At 42.7% G+C, this 20,276-nt stretch overlaps 1 protein-coding gene and 1 long non-coding RNA gene across 2 annotated transcripts; one reads left to right on the top strand and one right to left on the bottom strand.

Moving 5' to 3' along the window:
* Positions 1–5,107: 5,107 nt before the first annotated feature.
* LOC121812253 lies at positions 5,108–11,607 on the top strand. The gene is made up of 2 exons (XR_006052954.1): positions 5,108–5,550; positions 8,915–11,607. It is a non-coding gene; the product is annotated as an uncharacterized LOC121812253 (long non-coding RNA).
* Positions 11,608–16,253: 4,646 nt separating this feature from the next.
* On the bottom strand, positions 16,254–20,068 carry ovca2 (OVCA2 serine hydrolase domain containing). The gene is made up of 2 exons (XM_005946801.2): positions 19,645–20,068; positions 16,254–17,691 (listed from the first exon to the last, which is right to left on the bottom strand). The coding sequence occupies exons 1-2, from the start codon at positions 19,796–19,798 to the stop codon at positions 17,168–17,170; spliced, it is 678 nt and encodes a 225-aa protein (XP_005946863.1). The 5' UTR covers positions 19,799–20,068; the 3' UTR covers positions 16,254–17,167.
* Positions 20,069–20,276: the final 208 nt, after the last annotated feature.

Raw genomic sequence — 20,276 nt, 5'->3', positions numbered from 1 at the left:
TTGTCGGTGCTGCACCACGGTGCAGGTGGAGCAATGCAGGATGACAAGAGACACGGAAGGACAGAGAGAGAGAGGGAGGCAGGGAGGTTGTGAGGGAGGCAGACAAGAGAAAGAGGGAAAGAGGTGAGGAGGCATGATGCAGGAGGAGAGGAGAGAACAGGAGGAGGAAAGACCATGAATACAGATGAGAAAAGCGGGGGAAGCTGGGAGCTTTTGCAGGTGAATTTCTGACACCGGGGAGTTTCTCCGACCCAATCAAGTGTCGATCTTTTCTGCCCCCCCAATCTAATTTTTTTCCCTCTCCCTCTCATTTCTGCCTCTCTCTTTCTCTGGCCTCCCCCCACTGGGACACTGGAAGGTGGGAGGAGATGACTTTTTAGAGATGACTGGAGTGCAGAGGGAGGAGGGACAGATGGGGGAATACGCTCGCTGGAAGTAGAACAGTGTGTGGAGCAGAATTAAAATGCCGGGACTGGGGTCCAAATAAAAGAGAATAAAAATGGCTGGAGGATGAAAGTGAGGCAACTGCAATGGGACCCACATCTCGAGTAGTGAGAGAGACAGAAATGAAAGGAGCAATGTGTAGGAGAGACAGACAGGAAAACTCAGAGTAAGACAGACTGGGGGCCAGAGGCTTGTGTGACGCATATTTGCTGGCACTAGATGTTTGGAGACTATCCATTTCAACTGTTTTTTTAATGTATAATTCACAAAAAGAAATAGGAGTGACAGGGGAGTGATGAGCGAACAGACAATATGAGTACATGGAGTGATGTGTCAACAGAGCAGCCAAACAGAAGACAGTGAATTTTAAACAAAGAGATAGGAGGTAGAGTGTGACAAAGGCTGAAGCAGGGAAAGCTCACTGACTGCGTTTTACAACCTTATACGATCAAAGCTGTATTAAAAATATTAATCACATTTCATACCTCAAAGAACAATACTTCTTAATTTCTTATTGCACACTGTGTCTGTGTTAGCCTGACCCAGTTCTTCGCTGAAGTTGGGTGAAGCGGTCAAGCCCTAAATGATATTAGTGACCAAACTTTGGCTTCAGATGAAAACTATGTGTCTGATTTCTTGTGTTCTTCTCTTGTTCTTGTGTAAATGTGGTTGGGATTGCTGTAGGTTCTGTGTGTCTGATTGATGTTTGGCTCCAGATGCACATTCCACTGTCACAGAGCACCACTTGTAGCTGTCTGCACGGGAACAATGGTCTACATGTAAACATAACAAATGGAAATTGATTGTGCAGCATGACTTTGTAATGACTGACCCACCTCAGTGATTGTTAACAAATAAAATCTAGGAAATCTTTTTTTGGATCTGATTTTCAGACACATGGAAAATCCTGCGTTGTTTTTACTAAACAATGCATGTCAGGCAGACATGACATGTGATCAGTCTGTAAGCTTCCAACATATGGAATCATATGCCAGCTGAAATAGTCCCTGTGATCCACGCATTAAATTCCAGTCATCTCCACGCTTAACTCGTGCAAACAGATGTGCTCACTCCAGCACCGGCACTCCCCTTCGACACACCCATGTGCGCACAAATGGCTGCCTACACATACGCACAGCTGGCACTGCACATTAATTACATTCAGCATATGACTTTGGCGTAATGGTGGGAAGTTTTTGCGTGTGTCACTGTCAGAGTTGCAGCTGATGAAAAGAGATGGCATGCGACTTTGGGAGCTCATCGCCTCAGGGCACGGGTTGCCCCGCACGCTTTTGGCACATGAGACCTAATCCTGGGAACGACCTTGCTGATGCCGATGCCGATGCCATTACGGGGTTAGTTGATTCTGCCTGGGCCATTTTAATCGACTGCACATTACTTCCTCTGATTCACGCAACATTTAAAACTGAAAAAGAAAATGCACATTTTTCAAAGTTTCTGAGTAGGAATGGGTTCACACTGTGTGTCACTGCTTAGGTGAACGCGCATTTGTGCGAGAGTGGGTGGATGTGGAGTTGCCACTGTGTGCGAGTGTGGCTTTGTGATCTCACAAATCTTGTAGGCAAGAAGATGTGGGGGCGAGAGGGGTTTCACTAATAAACACCCACTCCTTCCAAAACCTCCATCTCACTCTGACACACACACATACACCCACCACACCGCTACAAACACCCTCCTCCTCCTCCCCAGCTTTCCTTTGACAGAATCCTCATTACAGGCACGTTTGGCAGCACCGAGTCTTCCTCTCTCTCTCTGTCTCTCTCTCCTCTCTTCTCCTCTCCCTCCCCATCTCCATCTCTGCACTCCCTCTCTGTCGTTTTCATTTGCTCATTCTCTCTTGCCCTGCTCATTGCGTTCGAGCCAGCTTGGCAATCAAAGGGAGAGAAAACACAAATGAGAGCGAAGGGGGCTAGAGGGGGGGCGGGGGTTTGGGGGGGTTGAGTGAGGATGCTCACTGGGATTTCAGTATGAGTCAGAATGGGAGAAGGGGAGGTGGGAAGGCAAGGTAGGCGGTTGTGAGGAGAGAGAGGGAGAGTAAGGGAGGGATAGAAGAAGGTCTTTCTTTATTTTAAATTTCTTTTTCTCTTATCTGTCTGCGTTCTCTGTTTGGAATACAGATGAGGAGATAGAAAGACAGCCAACAACTGGGCATGACAAACAGATGAGAGATTTGAGCAAGAAATGATCTGCATTCCGATTTGTGATCAAGTTTGGAGATAAGAGCGAGCTGCCTCTGCACTGATCGCTTGATGATAGATCCAAGCGTCTGATAGGAATTTATAGCATGTAGAAGATGAATATAGCATCCGGAGCACAATTTGAAATCATCTGGATATCATTTTTAAATGGTGAAAAGATAAGAAAGATATCATGATGCAACTGATGTGTGTGTGTGCGCACGCGTGTGCGCGCGCGTGTGCGTGCGTGTTTGTGAGGCATCATAATAAGAAGGAGTGCAAGATTAAGGAAGGGAATTAGTGGGGAATTACTTCATTCATACTTTTTCAATTATTCACCCTCCCCATCCGACTCCCACTGTTCGCATATTCATGTGGGGTGTAGTAGAGGAAATTGGATTGTGTATGCCTGTGTACACACACTTGCCCAGAACTTACCCTCTACCACATGTCAGCGTGCATACGAAGCAATGATAGGCTGCAGTCGGCGGAGATGCTATAGTTCTGAGGCCCAGGGGCTGAAAGTTTTCCTCTCCTCCTCTTTTGTCGTAATTTCTCAGCCACACTTTCTCTGAAAGAGGAAGTAAAAAGTCGAGACCTAAAATGAAACGTAATCACAGAGGGAATAAAATGACTCCCGGTGTTAAAGTGTTGATTTGGCTCACGTGGATGTATTGTTGTCCTGATTTCTTAGCTTGCTGCAAGAAGTCCCCTCCCCCTATCAGTACTGTGTTAATTATATCTCTCGGTGGGCTACTCTTTTTAAAATAAGGAGCGAGTGGTCAATATTCATAGTCATACTGTGTCATAGATCTCCTTGATCTGAGAAACACCACGCAGAACTGATCACATTTCACAAAGTCTGTAAAAATATGTTCAAATTCAAAACAGGTTGTTAATCTTAAAATTACTAGAAATATTCCTCTTAAGCGGGTAATCAAATAAAACAATATGTGATTAAATCAACCCTCAAATGGTTAGAACTTTCTAAAGTTAGCTGAAGTTTTGTCATAAGTTCCAAACAGGAAGCAGTGTAGGTAAGAGAAGTGGCTGACCGTGCAACAAAGGTCTGGAGTTGGAATGAATGGAAGGAACGTCATGGTTTCATAAGCCCTACATTACCTTGGTTGACCCTGGTATAAGGTGTAGGCTGATAGAAAGCAGAGGCTCTGGTCCCTGACACATGGATGTAACCCTTCCTGTTCAAAGATGCTCTCTGGATTGGAATAGAAATGAACTCACTCATATTTAACCAGCCACCCATTGAGACCTGGCCAAGAAAATGTACACCTCTATTACCACTGCATCTCTGTGTTTTGTATCACGTCTTTGTGACTTTTTTAAGGGTCTGTACATTTCCTTTTAGAGTGTTTCATTTTCTTTGTTGTTGTTGTTGTTTTAAATTTTTTATTTTAAATTCATTCGTGTGAGAAAGTATAGGGCTTTGAAAAAGAAAAAAAGTTTATTCCCAGAGTGTGTGGGCTACAATTAAAACAATCTTGCTTTGATTTGGACTTTAAAAGGGAAAGGTGAATTGCAATTTAAGGAGACTTTTTCTTTTGAAATCCACATTTCCTAATAGGGAAATTATCCCTGCTTCATAGGCGGAGGCTGTGTGGAGGTGGGAAGTGGGTTGTACACAGGTCACAAGCCACACCTGGCCCCTCCTAAAGGCATGCGGGGACATCGAGTTTTCTCTCAACTTCTTTTTGTGGCGTGACTCCTTTTTTTCCTCCACCACAGCTTTACACGAGTCTCTCACTTTACACGCCTACGTATGTCTGACACACTTCTTTACGCACGAGGGTCTCCCCCAAATCTCCCTAAATATGTGAGTGGAATAAAATCGGGCTGAGATTACGCACGACTCTTGTGACATCTCTCGTGAGGCTTTTACAGATATGTGGAGTCAGGGTTATCTACACCTTAAAACAATTAAAATAAAATTCAATGAATAAAACAAGTCGGTGCTCTGCGCCAAACGTTTTCGTTGTAATTTTAAGCAGGCAGCCGCAGTGATTCACCGCCAAATCTACACATCACGATCTGGCGGCGAGCAACTGGTGAACACATTTTCATCCATAACTTCCAGCCTTTACATGCTTGTGTTCTGGTAAGTCTCTTTACATATTCACATGCTCGGTCGAGAGAGGCTGGAAATGCGGGTTGATTTGAAATGGTACAAATAACATTTTCTCAAACGAGCCACCTGACATTAACGCTGAATCCCCCGACGGGAGCAATTACGGCACATTTTTGCGAGTCTTCCTGGTAAAAATAAATAGACATTTAGATCAAATGCTTCCTTTGCGAAATGTTACAAAGCAATTATGTAATGAATCGCTTATTCATTCACAAATGGAAATAGATTTTGAAGTCACTGTGTACCTCCGAGCCCCCCCCGAGATTTCTTTTAAACATTTATTTATTTATTTTTTAATATTTGAGATAATCTTAGACCGGAGCACGCATGCACAACAAACGTACTATTTTCACTCTCTCCTTTTAAAAGACCTGCACAGTGATTCAGGCTATACTTTTCCTCCCCTTTATAAATAGCTGCACTCCGCTCAATGACGTGGGATACGCACGTACATGTGTAGGTGAATCTTTGAATGAGCGCTCCCTCTCCCCTCTCCTCCCTCTCTCCCCTCCTCCCTCCTCCGTGCCTTCTACTAGTTACTACGGGATCTCTATAAAAAGCCTAAGGTTGATGGGAGAGCCCGGTCTATGGAAAGCGACTCTGGAGAAGAGGGACGGCAGAGTCTGTGCGCGAAGACAGCATGGCACAGATTTGCGCTGACAGTCTTGTGGTGATGAAGACAGCGAGTTCAGAGAGAGAGAGAGAGGGGGGACAGAGATATTTCCACAGCCAAGTGCCGCAGACACTCAGGGAGCTTTGAATAAGGTAAGTTTAATTATTATGATTATTATGATTATTTTTTAGGGTTGTTCGTTTTTTGTGTTACTTTAAAAGAAATACATAAGAATTGTGCAGCAGGCTAAATGTAGGGAGACAGTATAACTGACGAGCCATCCTTTTAAGAAACCCAGAAGTCTGCGCTTGACAGCAGTCTCATCTTTACTTGGAAGTTGCTGCAGTGTGACTCATTTTCACTCCCATGTGGGCAGCACTCAGCCTGCAACCTGGGAAAAAGGGAGAATCACTGATATCTAGAAAATCAAATCTACAGACAGAAAAAAAATCGCTCAATAAGTACCTCCTTGCCGTCTTGTGCGGTCTCGAGGCGCATTTTAAAGACACGTACCACCGTTCACTGCCGGTGATTAACGTTCACCTGCCATCCAGGTCACATCAGGTATCTGATCAAACAGAGAGGTGCTGGTTAGGCTGCCTCTAAGGCAGCTCCGGGTCCTCTGTAGCCTGCCCGGCTCTCTGTCCAACAAAGATGTGCAAATCCCACTGTGCAATGTACACTGACACGTGCACTGACACAAAAGCGCGCACACTCTCTTGTGCTTCAGTGTGTGTGTGAGTGCGTGTGTGTAGCTGCGCAGTTGGTTATAGCTGCGTGTGGGATAAAGGGGAGTGTGGCTGTGGGGGAGTGCTCCTCACCCAGCCCCCACCTCATCTACAATCTCGGGAGCGCGTGGCACCGGGAGGTTTCCGGTGGTAGTGATGACATTATAGCCATCACTTTCTTCCGGTGTGGCGTTGCAGTCCTCGCCTCCCTCCCCCCCCTCACATCTTTCGCCCCTCCTTGCACTTCCGGTCGGCGTTTCCCTTATCTTTGTTTTTTTGTCTCCCCCCCCCCCCAGTCCCAGTACTGTGACGTAGTCAGTCAGTGAAGTCACCCCTGCGTCATTCTTGCGCACTTTGCAGATGATACGCAGTCACCTACTATAACCCTTTTATAGGCATTGCGCTCACGCGCGCACGCGCACACCGCAGTGTGTGATCCTCTGGTGTGCAGCTGTGAATGCGCAATGTGAGAGGCTCGTGCACGGAGAACACGAGCGAGGAGTGGGTGGAGCGAGTCAATGAAGCCCCTTGTTCATTCACAAGTCTTTGTCCCCGGGCTCCTGTAGGACTTGGAGCGGAGGGTTTTTTGTGTTAGGAAGGCAAAGCTAGCCGAGATCACGTACTAATCTATCACACTGGAAGACTTAGTGACGTGCATTACATGAATGAAAGCCGTGAACGATATTATTCATCATGGCCAGAGTTTATGCAGAGTTTATACAGTTTATGCGGGCCATAAACTGTAAGAGTGTGACGCTTAGACTCGGTAACCGTAGAGATGAGTCTATATTTAATGTAGGCTTTCTATATTAAAAACAAATATAATAGTGAAGATCCAAAGTCCAGCTTCAAGATGATTCCGAGATGGTCCCGCACCCTCAGCCCACACGGTCTCCGCGGTTTCTCCCCAGCGCCATGGAAACCAAGCCAGACTGAAGCACTGCCCACGCGCTCTGATAAGCCAGGTGGCAGAATGGGACGAGAACCGATTGGTGCGCTCGCGATGGGACGTCATACGCCCGTACCCTTAGACTAGTCGAGCACTGAGGCACGTGACAAGATTCGTCACCTGGCCGTTTATTAAAGAAATTAGAGCGGGGACCTGGGAGGTTGTGGAAAAGAGCGCGCTGCAGCGCGAGGCAAACGTGTAGAGTTGGTTTTTATGATTTTAAATCAGGATCATAATGTAAGAAACTATTTAAACGCTAAAAACAAGAAGAAATATGCTTAACAAACAGCTGGAAGAAAACTAGACCTTAGCGATGCCTTTCAGATGAAAGGTGACGTCCTGTTCAGCACCGCGAACAGCACCGAGCCACGACGCGGCTGTGTCGCTGTCCCAGCGTCGTAGTGCTGAAAAAAGAAGTAGTGGTGGTGGTGGGGGGATAGAAAGATGGAGATATAAAGGAAGCTGATGCAGAGATAGTTTGCTTATGGGGAAAAACTCATTTAAAAAAAGGTTTTTGATGTGTCATTATTATGAGCTGATAAGGAAGTGTTACACAGTAGTCTTGTGTTAGCCCTCCTCAGTATACAGTGCTATGATTGCATAACTCTGAAACGTCCCATGTGATTGGGCAGTGACTCACCAGCTAAGTCTCATAATCATCACTTCTAATCAGGTACATCTTCATTTTCCAGGTCGAAAGCACAGCAGCTTAAAGATGTTGAGGGTGAGAAAGGAGGTTTTTTTTTAAAATTTTTTTAGTCTTCTGTGATTAATTGCTCGCTTGTTAATATGCTAAATCTTTCAGTCTGCAGTAAAAACCTATCTAGGGATGGTTAAAGAAGCCAAGGGCATTTACAGTATGATCCCAATAGTGGTTCAAGTCTTGGTGTCGCCTACACTGCTGGAGGAGACTCCTAAATATGTCCAGAGCTCCTCTGAGACAGCTTATTATGTGAACACCAGTTTATTAGACATCCCTAATGTCTGGTGTCGCTCTGCCTCCCTCCCTCTCTGCTCTCTCACTTGCACTTTTATAGGTACAAACAATAACTAGGTCAGAGACAGGAAAACAGTGGGTGGAGGATGAATAATACCAACCCTTCTCAGGTTTTTTTTTTAAATAAATGTTTATACAGTGTTGAATGTGTTTAAATAAAAGGATGAACTGGATGACTCATTTTAAACAAAATTTGACTTACAGTTTTCTGTTTTGCTCTAGGGATTTATTGGCTTAGGAGATTAACTGATTGCCTCTTGGGTTAGGTGATCTTTTTTGTAACTAGGATGTTTGTAAAAACTGTTTAAACCTTATATAAGTGAATGAAACATGTATAGAAACTATACTGGTGTTGAAGTGTAAACGCGAATTACAGCAGCTTTCTTAAAAAAATGTATCACCACAACCCTTCACTTGTTCTTTCTCACCCGCAGCAGAATTATATACCTAAGTAATTAAGGGAGTAAATCAGCCAGAGTACTGCAGACTTCCACTTGTGAACGTTGTAATGGGTGTTTCAGAATTCACATTTTCCCAGTTAATTTTGCACAGAAGCAAAAGCTAATTTCGTCTCACCTGACGTTTAAACAGTTGCGTTGTATGCAAAGATGGTGCTACATTGGGAAACCTGAAGCCCAAACAGCAGCAATGACCACTAAGATGGTTAAAGCAGCAAAAATGAATCGTTTTGCATACTCGTTCCAGTCTTTCCGTATCATCTATTTAGACTACTGGGATTCCCCAGGTCAACAAAGATTGTACCAATGATCGGCCTTTTGGGAAATGTGTCAAGTTTTACTGCTGTAATTACACTCACACCTCTCCTCTTTTTGCTGATGCAGGTTTTTCCATGAGGGGATTGTTTGTCCTTCTCACCATCTCTTCCCTGTCCTGTTGCCAGAGCATCAGCACCTTGGCTTTAGACTGCTTACTGCTTATACAGTATCAAAGTACAGTAACAGTCTACAGTCATGGCTACTGAAGCCTGGCAATGCATCAAACACCACAGTGAAGGCAACATGAACACCCAGTGAAAAAGAAAAAGATATTATCCCATTCTTTTTTAAATGGCTGTTGTGATGGCAGGAGTTCACTCTGCTAGAGATCCCCCTCTGTGCCCCCCCCACACACACACAAAACACCCACCCACTCAGCCACCCACCCGCTCAGAGAGGAAACCTGTGTGGGCTTGCATTGGGGGAGACCTACACAATGTAAGCACGTAGCATTCACACTCAAGCCAATGAGACCTTGCAGGTTTCCTGTTACCATGCCAACTCCAGTTCCTCCTCCACCCTGCTGTCTCCATGGCGACCGTGGCTTTAGATTGTTACTCTAGCAACAGCACCATGGTAACAGTCTACAGCCATGGTCGTTAGGGGCAGGTGTCATCAGGAAAGAGAGAGGTTGCAGCTCATGGTGAACTTCACAGTTAAGGTGTCTCGTGCAGTTGGTGAGATGTCACTTATTTGTTCAGGTGAAAAGATGCCAGTTTAATATATTCATGTCTGTGAATACTGAGGAATGACTCATGTCATTCATTGTTTATGGTGTTTTGACTTTATTTAATAATGTGTTTTGCTCGCTACACCCAACACCTTCACGATAAGTTAAGCTGCAACACGTGTAGACACACGCTGCCTTCCTTTTTAACTTCATTACACATAGGGTGCTTCTTTTGATCAGTGAGTACAGTGATGAATGCACAGAGCACATGCTGAACGGATGAGTCAGCCAGCTCCAACACCTGCTCTGCTCTCTGTTTATCAGACAAGAGCAGCTTCACTTCAAAGCAGCACAGCCAAGAATTCCCTGTGGGCAGCGCTATAACCTGCAGCCACATACAAACACACACTGGGTCCTAACAGGTGGGCTAACCCACACGCACGCATGCACACACACACGTTTGGTATGCTTACAACAAACACATCACACTCATAAAGACTGCACTCCAACTTAGGCTACTCTACTTCAAACATTACTCGGTAATGTTTAGAGTTATACTGCCCTCTAGAGGCTAGAATTTGCCAAGGTCATCTGCTTAACACATTTTTTTCCCCAGACTCAAAAGTTCTGCAGCAAATGAAATATAAATAAAAGCTTTATCCCAGTGGTGTGTGGATACTTGCGAAATTATCTGCCTTTCAATGCGATGATGTGTTAGCTTTTCCTACTTTGTAACCGAAAAAGTGGATGCTGATGAAGATAATCAAAACAAGACTAATGTTTTTATAAACCTCCAGATTCCTCCATGACAGTAAGATATATTTCTCATATTATTTGTGCACTGCAGCTGCCAAAACCCTTAGACAATGAAGATAAGTTTCTAAAAAAAGAGAAAAAAAACTTTAAACAGAGTGATTTGGGATACAAGTGAGCACACAGAGCAAAAATCCTATGTAAACCATATCAGCCTTTATAGATTAGATCAAATAAACACAAGTTTAAAAAAAATCTTATTTTCATTTAAAAATGCTCTTTATTGAAAAGGAGGCCGATGAGGCACATAAGGGTCATTACTAAAGACATTTCAAAGAAGTTTGCAGAGAAAACACTACAGGAATCACATTTTTGCATTGCGTCACTCCAGCTGGAACCTGATCTTTTCAAATATTTGTCGTTCACTGATTTGCCAAAGGAAAATAGAAGGAAAGGGAACAAGGACAAGAAAAAAAAGATCAGTTGTTTATCCTCTACCTCCCTGCACCGTAAAAGCTCATGTGCTGAGAGTTAAAGAACAGCACATAAACTCTTACTGTTAAGGGCTGAGAAGTCGCTGCAGGTCAAACTACATAAAAGGGAACATACCACAGCTTGCTTTGGGGGTGACTGGTTGGGGTTGTAGCTGTAGCACATCCTAAGTTGGCACTGGGCAAGAGGTGGAGTACATCTTGGACAGGCTACTGAATCAGGGCTAAAACAGAGAGACATTCACACTCACATGCACATTCCGCAAATGAATCCAATATAAAACAAAAGAAAACAAACAAAAATAAATGCAGGACATCTTGCTGGTATGTAAGTATACCAACAGAGAACAACAAGGCGCAGTCTTCAAGTGACAGCGTTCAAGTCTTTATTCTTCAAGCATATTTCTAGAAAAACAGATCAGCATGTGTCTACTCTAAGTCATTCTACTTATTCTGAATTGAGTACCACTCACTTGTGGTCTTCTAATATGCAAATCATAGGCATGAGGAGAAAACGAAGCTTTACTCTGCACAGAGAAAGTAGGCCAATCAGGAGGTTTGAACCTTCTTGCTGTGAGGTGATGCTGCTAACCAATGCACCCCTATTTGTACGAGCAAATGATAAAAACTTCTATTCCCACTTATTCCTACTAACAGTCTTAGGCCCTTTTTTCTTTTACACTTTCAGTCTAATGCAATCATCAAACTTTGTTGTTCTTGCTGTTGTTATTCCTCTGCACATATCATCTTGGTCTTGATGATCACTTTTATGCTCCACGCCTCTTCATAACTGTGCATAACGGCGCAACAGAGTTGACTTATAAAAAAAAAGAAAGAAGTGAAAACATGCCTCTTGCTCTCCTTCTGTGTGTCTATCTTAAACTGACTCCACCACAGTCCTGCCTCATGGCCATGATGACTAATATTTACCCCAGTAGTGTCAGTTAGGCACCTATAAGGACAGCCAAACCACAGCTGTCCACGCCAGGCCCCAGCCACAGCCTCTAAAGCAGCACAGTAAAGCAGACAAGCAGACAAATGCCTGCAGATGACATCATACATCAAACGACCGCTGCCCTAACTCAAGAAAGCCTCGTCCGTGTCCTCAGTTCACCTCTGTACCTCCTTCTGCCAAAAAAAGGGGGAAAAAAAAGAACATTAGCACATCCTGTGATCATATTTACATCTGGTATTACAGTTACAGAGTCAACCAGACAGGCTCACACTGAACAGGTTAAGCAGTCACAGGAGATCCCACCTGGGACTAACTGTTTTTCAAGGTGCGGGGATCATCCAGCCATTATTCAAAGAAATAATAATAATGTGCAGTAAAGTTGTCACAGTTCTGGGCGCATGACTGGAAGCAGACAGGCAACCAAGCAGCCGCTGGCCCCAGCGAAAGTACACTTTCATCCACACAAACAAGAAAACCACAAAGTAAGGGAAAACCAGAAGTATGCAGCGTGAAACCAAGGAATAACAAATGACCAAATCACACACTTATGAACATGCACGTGCACTCCCAGACGTAAACACCCGCTGTGCGTTGTTTGGGCCTCGGAATCACACGGCGCAGAATTTGTCACTGTGCGCTTTCATGTCGTTAACGGACGACAACTGAGTGGCAGCTTTCTGTTCTTTAAATAGCAATTCAACTGACAGCTCTAAATATACTCCCTCTGTTCCCTCTTTAATATGTCAGCACACGTGACAGGCATCAAGCACACCACTTCTCACATCACAAGGGTCCCTATATTGAAATAAAGTATAGTAAGCGTGTATGTTTTATATGTATACTAGATCTTTTAAGATTTGCATGTTTCATGCTTTCATTTTCCTATAAAGGTATCACCTTTCACTTTTCTCCTGTACAATATGATCTCAAATAAACATTCCCATGAATGAGAAAACCGCAAAAGGATCCACTTTCATGAGTAAATCATAGTATGGAGTATGAGTCTTATAGAACTCACATTTAAAATACAAATATTTAGTTGCATTCAAGAAAGCTGGAAGTTTTCTTCTATTTCTTGTTCACAACAAACAAGAAAATGGACACATGCCATATCTTTGGAACACATCCAGTGTTATATCACCCCGTTCTGCACTAACATACCAATGTAACTGTGCAAACACACATGTAAACCCATGCAGACATGCATATATTTATAAGAACTATATTTATAATAATTCAACATCAGATTTGATTTTCGCAGAGGAGTGAAAAAGTTAAAAATCCAAACTCTTCACAAATCCCTCTGTCTTCAGCATCTTCTCATTGTTGGGATCAGAGCAACTGAGATTATAAAGATGATGAAAACAAAACAGATGGTGAATGGCTGCCAAAAGAAGGGGAAAAAAGATGTAAATCCAAAAGTTGTAAGCCAGATAATAAAATCTCAAGTCCTCAGCTGAGTGTCTAGTAATCACAGGTTATTCCACGCAGAGCTGTCAGCGGTGGAGGCTGTAATAACAAGGCAGAGTTGGTCAACTTTGTCAGTCTCTGGATGAGCATGGGCCATGGGATGACCAGGCTCATTGGAGTTTAAGTACAAGTCTTATATAGGGGCCACTGCTGTCCCGCCCCTTCTTCTGTCTCCCATAACAACAAACGCTCCATAATCAAAATAGAGCCCCATCTGTGCTATGACACACCCCTGTGCCCCCTGCTCCATTCCCCCAGCCTCCGCCGAGGGAAAGAGGGAAAAAGTGATACTTAAGTTGTGGCAACCCCCCCCCCCCTCAAAAAACAAAAAGCCTTGAATGTACCCTCACTCTCCCTTTTTAACCGCAGTGGCCAGAGTGGGGCCGAGTAAGAGAGGGAGATGAGGAGGCAGAGAGTGTGGATGGCTCCACCCTCGTGCGTCTCTGTCTCTCATTCCATTATTTCCCGGTTGTTGTGCAACAGGGGGAATGGATTCCTGAGACGAGAGTCACGGCTCTGTTGTAAAACTTACTGGCAAGAGTGACCCTCTGTGTTTTTCTTTTACTGTTTCCTTTGCTCACTCACTCTCTCTGTTCATCTCTACTTGTTATCAAAACCATGTGTGTGTGTGTGTGTGTGTGCTGTGAGGTCTTGGAGGGACACAAGGGCCACAGGGGAGCACGGGAGAATGAATATGAGGACTACAGTGGTGAAAGGAGCCGTGTGAGAGGCTGTAAGAGATCATCAGATGCTTGATGGAGGTGGTTTGTTGTAAACACAAGGCTGATTGATTAAGAGAGTCAGAGTGGGGTTTTTCTTTATGAGAAGAAGCCGAGGCTAAAGATAAGTTAAGCAGTTTTAAAGTGGAATTTAATCTCAATGAGGCAATTCAGCACTTACATGAGCCCACGGTTGCCTGGTGTTTTGGGCCGAGAGGAGATTTCCGAGACATCCAGACAAACAAAACTATTTTTGTCCATGTCATAAATGTAACAGACACGGCGATAGGGTATGGTGCACCCAATGCCGATGACATACAGGATGTGTACGGGAGGAGGATGTTGACGAGGTATCGAAGCGAGGAAGAGTCTGGTGGGAGATGAAAGAAAAGGGAAAGGAAGGGGGCGAGAGAGAGCAAGAGAGGTAGAGAGGAGAGAGCGCACATCTGGAAACAATTGAACGAGCACAGGCTGACATGCACATGCTTCTGCTATAAAAGAACAATATGTCCTTGTCCTACACATTTCCCTGTGCGCATAAACCTGTCTGCACGACACCTTCATGCACCCCGGAAAATCTGAAACAACTAAACCGATCACTGAGCTACATCCTCTCCGGATGATTTCTTGTTAATTCCTTCACAGATGTATAGCGTTAATTAAAAGTGGGAGTAAAGCATTGTCCAGTTCACCGTGGACCTTTCTTAGCACAAAGGTCTTTTTGTAAGAGGGAGCTTTCATTGTGACACAGCCGCCTCGATGCAACACAAAAGGGAAGAATTTGTGCAAAGCTCTTATGCAAAATATTTCCCAAACATATTAAACTGAGGTTTCTTCTGTCACGCTGATATAAAATTCCTGTCATAACTTTGCAGAATCATGGCGGAGTGTACCCAGATCCTAAAAATGTCAGCCCTCTTTTGGTGTAGTGTTGGTTTTAAAATAGTTGTAGAAGAGGAAAAATTGTTGTAGAAGTTATTCTTGAATTTACAGGCGTAAAAAAAAAAAAGTATATCGACATTAGTGTATAGTGTGAAATTTATAACGTTCCTTACTTCCCTTTATATGCTCTTAATATAGCCCATTAAATGTTAACATAAAGGCCGTAGTGATCATCAAAGTGATTTTTGTGTCACCTCAGTGTGTGGAATATCCCTGCTGATTGCAGCATCTGCAGAGGACTGACATCTGAGGGTTTGGTAACTTTCATCAAATTCTATACCTGCAGCTTACATATAGTCATGTGCATCAAACCTGCTTCTATAGGAATTAAGGGGGTAAGTTACAGCCAAGGAATGCTGTTTAAATGTATTAACTGAGCACCATTATACAAGCAGATGTTTTGGCAGTTTGCAGGTCTGGAGCAATCAGGTGTGTGTTGCCACAATGCCAAAGAGGAAATACGTCAGCAAAGGGTCTTAGAGAAGCAACTGTTTCTGCTCATCACTCTGGGAAGGGCTATGAGGCCATTTCCAAACAATTTGAAGTTCATCATTTATACAGTGAGGAACATTATTCACAAGTGGAAAACCTTCAAGAGTCTCTAAACTTCCCACGAGTGAACGTCCCAGCAAATTCACCCCAAGGTCACCCCAGGAGATACATCTCAGACTTGACAGGCCCCAGTTAGCATGTTAAATATTAAAGTTCATGACTGCAAAGTTAGAGAAAGCCTGAACAAGTAAGGCCTGTTTGGGAGAGAGCCTCATCTTTCTAAAAAGAACATGGTAGCACAGCTAATGTTTGCAAATTGCACAAACCACAAGACTTCTGGAACAATGTCCTGTGGACAGACAAGACAAAACTGAATGTTTGGCTATAATGCAGTTTGGTGGAAAACAAACACAGCATTTCAGCACAAACACTTCATACCAACTGTCAGCACAGTGATGAAGGGATGGTGACTTGGGTTTGTTTTACAGCCACAGGACCTGGGCACCTTGCGCTCATTGAGTCGAGCATGATCTCCTCTGAATACCAAAGTTTTCTAGAGTTAAATGTGAGGCTGTCTGTCTGACAGCTCGTCTGAAAATGGGTCATGCAACAGGACATTGATCTCAAGAACAGCAGCCAATTTCAGAATGACTGGGAAAAAAAAATCAAGGTGATGCAGTGTCCCAGTTAAAGTCCAGCTCTCAACCTGATTGAGATGCTGTGCAGGGACCATGAGAGCTGTGCATAAATTGATGCCAGCAAACCTCATTGAACTGAAGCAACACTGTAAAGAAGGGTGGGCCAAAATTCCTCCACAATGATGTGAGAGTCATTCAGAAAACTATTATTTCAAATTATTCCTGATAAAGGGGGTCCTACAAACTCCTGAAAAATGGGGTGTTTGTTTTTCACCCACTGGTTTTGCATTTTGACCGGTCTTATTAAATAAATAATGTGCAACTTTAGATGACACCTTGATATGAAAACTGTAGAATTGAAAGAGGGTAAACGTCCTTTTTAATATAATAATAATAGCACATCTCATATCACCTCAGTGTGGAACATACCTGCTGACAGCAGAATTTGTAGAATAGTGTCCAACAGTATAATAACACCAGGGATAGACTCGGCTACTTGTGTTTTTGCGCCCCCCATCTCACCTTCTTCTGTCACTCTAAATAATCTTTAGAGTGCTTTGTAAATAAATTCAAAGTCATTTTAAATGACAAGGAGGTTGCTGCATGAGACTGTACATTTGTTTTATGTTTATCTAGCTTTGAAGTTTATCATTTTGGTTTGCATTTATGTATTTCTGTATGCATACTGTGTATTATCAAGTAAACATTGCTCACTGAACTCCTGTGCATCCTGGCTAGGACACTTTCATAAGGAATTGGAGAGTCAGATGTCCCTGGTTTAATAAAGAATAACTACATAAAATTGTACCGACTTTAAGGAGTGACCAGAAACTACAATACTTCAGCTAAAAAGACAAATATAATAACACTTTACTGGCACAAAGCCATGCTGCTAATCAGATTTAGCTTTTTCAATACTGGTGAATTAAAGCGCATCTCAAACATATACAAAGACATAATTTCATCTTTATTAAGGCAATAAATTTTCACTGAGGGTTACAATAAGGCTGTTGCTTAGCTCACAAAGCGAAACACAGAGCAGAGTAGTTTAAATAAACAGTGTGCATCTGGAATCAATTATTTTCTCACAAGATGTTTCTGAACATTAAAAAAAAAATCAACCAGCCACATTTTAGAGTTTGAGTCGACTTCTGTTAATCTTCACATAGACTTCCTGTGGCTGTGAATCTCACTGGAACCTCTTGAGGAAGTCCTGGTACGTCTGCCTGTGAGCAGATGCGGCAGGAACAAAATGACCACCAGGATGAATGAGGACCTGAGGGTCTTGGAAGGAGGGGAGGAGCTCCCTGCTCATCTTATCAGGGATCACTCTGTCCTCCAGTCCAAACACATGCAGGGAGGGCACCTGGATGGGAGAGTTGTAAAACTTCTGGTGTTGCGTACATGCGCTGCGGAAACCGGCGACGATGATGGCAAAGCGAAAGTCGAACGTCGGCTCCAGTTTTTGCTCCTGAATTGAGCACAGCATGGCGACAAAAGCAGCCCCCTGGCTGAAGCCCAGGATGCCATCAAATGGACCCTGGTCCTTCACAGCTTCTCTCACAGCTGTCACGCTCTCGTCAAGCCCCAGGCTTTCTTCACACTGCTGCTGAGCGTTAAAACTCCGAGCCTTGATGTCAGAAAACCACCAACCCCTGGGGTCCTCATCACCTCCAGACTCAGGAGCTGAATCATTCCGTTTATCTGCAACTTCTGAAAGGACAGAAGAGGAAAGTGGCTACTTTCAAAGGAAGGCAACAGAGATTTGGGGTTGATGCAGATGCTGATATTTTTGTGGGTATTTGTTTCTACTTTTATAGTCTCTCAGTTCTTCTTCAAAACATCTTTGAACATTTAGCGAGCACTAAATTGATGTGACATAATAACTCGGGCCAATGCAACAGGCTGACAGCAGACAACAAAACAGCGACTAACAGTGATATCTGGCACATATATTAGATTACATAAAACCAGGAAGGTATGTTCAGATTAAAGAAACATAAAAATTAGTTTTCAGACAACCTGTCCTGAGTTTTCAGCCAAATTCCACAGATGACCTGGTCAACAGTGGAATTTGACCTGTGGAATTTAAAATGAGAGCATAGAACAGGTAAAAAACTCTGATCAGATATAGATCAGTTATATATGCACCTATCGTAAAATCCTGTGTGAAAGTCTCAAGCCACCTCTCATTTCTTTATATTTTACTTTCAAGCAGCCAGACTTGTATATTTTTAAGTGGTCTCGAGTAATAGTTCTCCAGGCTTTCTGAAGGTCTTGCTGCAACATATTACTAAACGGCCCAGCCCTAAATTTCCTGTTATGCAAAAGTGAGCATCCTGAATATGGATGACAAAACACAACAATATGGTTGTATCTGAAAAATAACAAACTAATATAAATAAATCATTAACACATATCTAAACCAGCATTTAATCTAAAACCAATACTATAATGTTAAGTATTTGAATTATTGCCTGAAAGAATATACATACCCGTGTCAATTACTCATAAAATACATACTGATATAATATTCTGTACTGTGAGTCACCCCTTATTTCTTTGTTTTGCTCTCAAGAAGCCACACATTCTCGTCATTTTTAAAGCGGTCTTGAGCAATAGTTCTCCAGTTCTTATGAATCATTCAAGAATAAAAACAGGCACCTAACTCAAGAGATGAACCAGTGTTATATCGACACATATGAAAACAATTTTAAATTGTATCTTTAGGCACTTTGTCAGAAGAAAACACAATTTCTTTAGGTGAATTTTTGAAAAATGCCAAAGACAACAATGTTTGACAGAAATAAAAATTGTATTTTTTCACCGACAAAGTGATTTCTGAAGTGCTATCTAATCTAAAAGTTATCATGATGTGCACTGCGTCCTTAAAAATTTAGAGGAAACTAGACAAGTGGAGAACAAAAGAAGCACCAGGACTTAATAAAAAAATATCTACAGCAGTAAACAGTACCTAAAAGATCCAACAGAAACTCTTCAGTTGATCAATCTTCCCTCTAGCACCTTGAAGTGACTGTTGTTGTGATTTGGCACTATATAAATAAACCTGAGTTGAACTGAATTATTGGTTACTGTAGCCTTATTAGAAATGTTTTCAGGAGTTCTTAGAAAGGGAAACAGGGAGAAATGACTGAGGTATGGCAAATCACACAAGAACTGGACTGAAAATGAATGGCAACAGGTCATATAGAGTGATGAATCCAAACTTTTGGTTCAATTAGACATCAGTATATAAAGAGGTGGTCAAGAGAGAGGTGCAACAATGTGTGTCTTTAGCCATCTCTAATACATGGTGGAGGCTGTGTCATTGTTTGGGGCTATATTTTAGCTGTCTTGTTAAAACTCAGTAGAATTTTAACCACACCAAATATGGCCATAGCAAACATTGAGTTTAAAGCATGTTAGAACTGAACAAACTCTGCTTTTGCCTCATATTCTGTTTTTCCATGTCTCCTTGCACACTTGCACGTTTCAATAAATCACTGCACCCAATATCTCATTTTCGTAGAAAAACTTGAATGAGAGATAGCCCAAATATTTACACAATTTACTTTAACTGGGTAATAACAACTATTCCTTAATAATTATTAAGTTCTATTAACACACAGTTAGCTATAGGCTCAGCAACAGGTGTTGGTGACCCACCTTCCGTGTTAGCTTGCTGCACACTGAGGGGTGCACTCACGTAAACCAGCTCTACGTGTTTTTTCAGCAGCTTCCGCAGAGCCCCAGTCTTCTCACGGAACGAGGTGGCGTTCTGACGGTATCCATGGATACACAAGACCCGGAGAGGTGCCATGGACAAGTCAGCCGAGCTAACTTGGCTAAAGCTAGCCCGAGAAGTTAGTTTCACTTACGGGGTCTGAGGATATTGACGTGGCTGATGAATATATGACAATAATACGCCACGATCTTATAGCTTAACCACTGTAACTCGTCTGCTGAAATACACAGCCAGGAGAAAACAGTTAATCAGTTGTTGAAATCAATCAAATGTAATAAATAGCTACAGTGTTCACGAGCGTAGTCAGAGCAGGAAGGAATGATTATTACTTCCGTTTAGTCTTTTCAAAATATGACTCTTCATAGTAACCAATGGGATTTTTCTAAGAAATAATAAACAAACAAATAATGATAATAAATAAACAAACAAACAAATAGCTTTTTAAGTTGAAAGTTTAGCAAAAACACACTTACTCTGTCACAAACTACATATATATTATCCACAACTTTATGTTATATCGTCACATTAGTTATTTTCATAACTCTTCAGAGGT

The sequence above is a fragment of the Haplochromis burtoni genome, unplaced genomic scaffold (assembly GCF_018398535.1).
Source record: "Haplochromis burtoni strain Fernald_Lab_line unplaced genomic scaffold, NCSU_Asbu1 Contig_493, whole genome shotgun sequence".
NCBI classification, from domain to species: Eukaryota; Metazoa; Chordata; class Actinopteri; order Cichliformes; family Cichlidae; genus Haplochromis; species Haplochromis burtoni.
Note: the sequence above shows the minus strand (reverse complement) of the source record. Positions and strands in the feature narration are given on the sequence as shown.